This window comes from Mytilus californianus, unplaced genomic scaffold (assembly GCF_021869535.1).
Source record: "Mytilus californianus isolate M0D057914Y unplaced genomic scaffold, xbMytCali1.0.p SCAF_22, whole genome shotgun sequence".
Taxonomy (NCBI): Eukaryota; Metazoa; Mollusca; class Bivalvia; order Mytilida; family Mytilidae; genus Mytilus; species Mytilus californianus.
Window position 1 is genome coordinate 4122191 of NW_026262671.1, and position 4971 is coordinate 4127161.

At 30.4% G+C, this 4971-nt stretch overlaps 1 protein-coding gene across 1 annotated transcript; it reads right to left on the reverse strand.

Annotated features, from left to right (window-relative positions):
* Nucleotides 1–275: 275 nt before the first annotated feature.
* LOC127732133 (perlucin-like protein) lies at nucleotides 276–4691 on the reverse strand. The gene is made up of 6 exons (XM_052241209.1): nucleotides 4545–4691; nucleotides 3729–4029; nucleotides 2848–2921; nucleotides 2089–2173; nucleotides 1440–1652; nucleotides 276–379 (listed from the first exon to the last, which is right to left on the reverse strand). Exons 2-6 carry the CDS (start codon nucleotides 4018–4020, stop codon nucleotides 372–374), a joined length of 672 nt encoding a protein of 223 aa, XP_052097169.1. The 5' UTR covers nucleotides 4021–4029; nucleotides 4545–4691; the 3' UTR covers nucleotides 276–371.
* Between the last annotated feature and the right edge of the window lie 280 nt (nucleotides 4692–4971).

The window sequence follows — 4971 nt, forward strand, 5'->3', positions numbered from 1 at the left end:
CTGGAACGGTATGAAATTTAACTTTTTCGATGTAAGTTGTTATACTAAAAAAATCTTATTGAAAATCCATACGGATTGATGATTTGACCCCTACAATGTTATTTCGAAATCAAAATGGATTTAAAGCTAACACACGCAAACGACAGACACGCTTATTCCAGAGGAAGTTAAATTGAATATGTTATCGAAAATGATGGGCAAATTTACAAAAATTATGCTTAGGTTTTACTATATGGTATTTTCTACACTCGTCCACGATAATAACAGCAAACGCATCTTTAATCTATATTCTTTATTTGAAGTTCAAATTAAACAATTCATCTTTGAGCAGCAACTTATACATCTGTCCTCGGACATCAGACCAAATCTGTTCAATAACCTGAAGAGAATTTAATATGAAATATATGTATATATATATATATATCAACCAATAAACGATAATTTGGCAACATAAAATTTATCGAAAGAACATCATTTTTTCTTACAAATGATAAACCATAGTGCATGTCACGGAACGCAAACATAACTTACAACAACTGTATGTGCATGCATTTCATGTTATAAGTGAAAATATATTATAGCATACTGGAGTTAGTGCACAATATGTAAAACAATATCCAATTTTCCATCAGTAAAGTCCCTTAACTCATTATTAACAAAAATTTGTTTACGTGTTAAAATTTCATGAGAATTAGTTAAAGCACATTTAAGTTACCGTCGGGAATTTTGACATACGGACGGCATAATAAATGGACGGACGGACTACATGTATAAGATGTTCCATATAACGTTCAATCTAAGACAGGCGTATACAAATTAGTTTGTGGATTCTTTTTGGGAATTGCCTCCGTTATGAAAAAACACCAAGCCCAAGGGATTTTATATGGAAAGCTTATAATCAATACGATATCATGTATCAAGCATACAGAAAACCAAATGACGGAACTTATGAAAATAATAATATTCAGACCAAAATTAAATTTTAAAGGTGTAAATTTTTTTCAAATTACCAGAACGAAATCAGAGAATTGTTTATTTCATAGGAAAGTGGAGAAACCTTAACGGAAATAAATCTTACTTATTTTCAATGTTTGTATTTCATTGCTACACAATATGGACAGTAATCATAAAGTTAATTATACTGAGGTTTTTGTGGAAGTAATTGTGAACTATCACAGGCAACAATCATTGTATCTTCCAGGTCTTCTTGGAATTCATTTTGTAGTTCACAGTAGCATTGTATCATTTGAACAAAATTGAAATATGTTAGCTTTGACAGACTATTTTATGATGCTATATTGTGTCAAGCTATCCTTTTGAAAATTGTAAAATTTATATCCCGTTTCTTGCATTAAAATGAATGGATGATTAAAATAGTACAGAAATTATAAAAAAATCAAAGAAGGAAACAAAATATGGATAAATGTTGAAGTACTTACAAAAGTTTCTCTCACAGATATAGCGATAGCCGGTTTTGCAGCTAGTGTCAAACCATGTACTTGTGCTGCCATCGAAAGAAACGCAATTAGAAGCATGTCCCTTGGAACCATAACCACTATACCAAGTTTTAAAGGTAGCAAGTGACTGGTCTACACTCCATCGCCATTCACCCTCAATTAAGTCCGTTAGACCTATCCAGTATCCGCTACCTTCTAAAAAACAAATAAAAGACCGTTTTTTAAATAGATTTAAAAAAAATGAAACGTTGTCATTTTGATTATTACATCGGGTGATTTAAATGAAAGTAAATATATACAACGAGATTATGATATATTGTTTAGATACTTGCGGATTGTTGAAAACCACATGTTGAGCCCTAGATGTGATTTGGTTGTTGTATCATTGGGTTGTTGTCTCATAGATGAATATGCTACATTTAATTTATTCATTCGTATTACATTCAAAGCACCATTTCGCTGACATATTGTGCAGACATAGAAATAGAGTTTAAATATTAAAGACTTGTGTACGAATGAGGTCTATTTTTAATCAACTAAAATTTGCAATTTAAAAGATCGACAATAGAAATGTCTGAAATTTCGATTTGTTAAGGACAAGGAAGTGAGTTATGGCCGATAAAAGACTTACTATTTGGTCTATTTGAATGTAACCATTCATTCTCAGTTGAGTTATCAATCTTTACAAGATATCCACCAAAATCCCTGCAAAGTCGCTGTAAGATATGGTATAATACGTCTGTCAATTGAACTTTCATAGTATCCCAGGTACTAATTACGTTCTTATTTTGTATTGTTAATATTTTTTTAGTTATCATACAATTACAAAGTTCATTGAAACAAGTCATTGTCTTAATGTTATAGAGCATTTAATATATGATATTTTTATCAAATAATTTTAGTCTAATGTAATGCTTTCATAGTCATTTTTGCAAGAATTGAATATTGGATAGTATGTGGGATGGAGGCGGAGGGTTGTCAGAATTTATTTTAACATAAATACATTTCATCTCATGCGGAGGTACATTTTCATAAGGAAATTCAAAGATCTGCAACAAGTTTGAAATCAAGAAAATGTAATATCAAGTTAAGGTTATGATGAGTCCTCTCTCCTATGTTGTGAAGCAAATAATTAGAAGTTTTCGATTCAATAATTACATCATGCCTTTTTCGTTTATTGGTGTTGCATTTACATTACCATTTACCTATGCATACATTGTCTACTTATATAAGTTAGGAAGCGACAACGGAAAAAAAATAATAATGCATTTTAGTATTATAAATAAGAAATTGAATTATTGCAGTTGTAACTATTAACGTTCGGTAAACGGCTTATGTTAATTCATCATACCACCCAAATATGTTTAAAACCTTAATTATCAATATTTACCTCGGCTTCATACCAGGGGGCACCCTTTGGAGAAAAGTAATAACAATGGCCTTGATACTTCGTCCACTGACCTTCTACATATGTATATGTAATATATAAGCCAGATAATGTATAAACCGCAAATAAAACTTGAGATTACTTTATAATTGTCGTGTACATTTTGGCACTTCACATTGACATTTAATGTGCATTGTTTTCGAAAGCACACAACAAACTCCTTAAATGATCTTAATAAAGATTTTCGTCGAAGTTTCTTCTTCGTTATACAGTGAAATCTACCCGAAGATGTTATGTATAAAAAAAGTTCATGTGTTTTTAGGGGGCAACCATTTAACTTCTGGGGGGAGGGGGGGTATGGTTTTTTGTCTGAGTCAGAATTTTTTTTTAGTTTTTGGACGCTATCAATCAAATAATTTTTTTATATAGAAAATCTGGATTCAGAATATTTTTTTTGTCATATGCATGACCACAATATCTTTTTTTATCAAATTGGGGATCAGAATATTTTTTTAGGAAAAAACCATAACCCCCTTTGAAGGGAAATGGTCGTTCCCTTAAAGGAGAAAGCCGATGGTATATCCATGGTGTTACCAATATGTAAATGAAAAAAAACAGTACCTTACATTTATACACCTCAATCATTTCCTCGGGTCATCGGACTGTCAGATTGATTAAGTCTCATCTTTTTAAATATACATATAAACACGTATATCACATGTTTTGAAAACCATGGCGTAAGTTAGTTTAACAGAGGTACTCTTTATGTTGCTTCAACTGATATCATATCAGTTAAAACCAATCATTATAATGACATGTGAAAGTGGTGCTGGTGTTTAATATATATGTGTGTGTTGTTTAAAATGTCTTTACCTACAACTTACCTTTCAAGTCTTTCTTGATAACAATAAGGTCACTTTCCACATTTTTAACTATTTTACTAACGTTGGTTTTCATTGCCACCAATTGGTTTTTCATGATATTGAGAGTTTTCTGAAACTCATCCGCCAGTATCTCCACAGTCTTTTCAAGGTTATTGTCTAGTGTTGTAAGTTCTTTTCTTGCATCTTCCAAATCCTTTTGTGATTCATCAGTAAAACATGGTAAATTTTGAATACGTATAGTTAATGCATACTTGGCTGTGCAGATAAGGAAGACTACAAATATTTTATGCATTACTGGATGCTACAAATACAAAAGAAAAATACAAAAAACATGAAATACAAATATATAAGAAAATTATCAAGTTTCGTTGTTTTTTATTTTCCCCAAACAAGACCAGACATATGTTTTCTTTACTTATGTTGCTACCATTAAATTTAGAACGTTAGACTAATTTTATTATGAGGAGACAGTGTAAAAATATATGAGATAACATTGATTGTCTTATTTTAATTCTTTAAATTGGAATTTATTTTGTAGTTCACAGTAACATTTTATCGTTTTAACAAAAGTCAAAGCCATCATTACATTAGTCTCTAAATGGCTTTAATATTATGAAGATTAAAGTTAAACATAATTAATTTATCTGTTACCGGTTCAGAGAGTATGTCTATCAGGCTTCGAGATTCTGCGCAATTTTTAACTATTGTTCCCCCTCTGTCTATACTTATATATGAACAAGTACTGGGATATTGTATATTATGTCCTGAACTTTTACGTAAAAGAAAGGTCAATCAATATGATAAACAAGAACTCACCTGATATAAATTAGAAAATATTGATTTTCTCCAGTTCTCTTTCACAACGGATTCCTGTCACTTCACTGACGTTATGATGAGCAAAGATCAGTTAAAGGAAGTTCACAACATGTGCTTTTATATTGTACTTGAAGAGTTCTTAAAATTTCAAAATATTTTTTTCTTTGAAAACTTAAAATATAATTTTATCGTTTACTTCGGAAGTCCTTAAAAATCTATAATTGTCTTAGGAAGTGCTTAAAGTGTAATTTTAATTCCCACTTAACTAGATGCAATCGTTAGTCTTTACTGAAGATATTTAATTATAATTTCATATCATGACATATGTCATTTTTTGTATAGTTAAACATTTTTTAATTTGTTTTGTTCGTTTAATTTGTTTGTGATATATCTTTTTATAATGCATGCGTTTTTCCTGTTGTATTGA

Coding starts and splice junctions, on each gene's coding strand:
- LOC127732133 (XM_052241209.1), bottom strand. CDS start 4,020: ATGCATAAAATATTTGTAGTCTTCCTTATCTGCACAGCCAAGTATGCA. Junction 2,174..2,847: donor CCCCCTGGTATGAAGCCGAG/GTAAATATTGAT, acceptor CATATCTTACAG/CGACTTTGCAGGGATTTTGG. Junction 1,653..2,088: donor ACATTCAAATAGACCAAATA/GTAAGTCTTTTA, acceptor TTTGTTTTTTAG/AAGGTAGCGGATACTGGATA.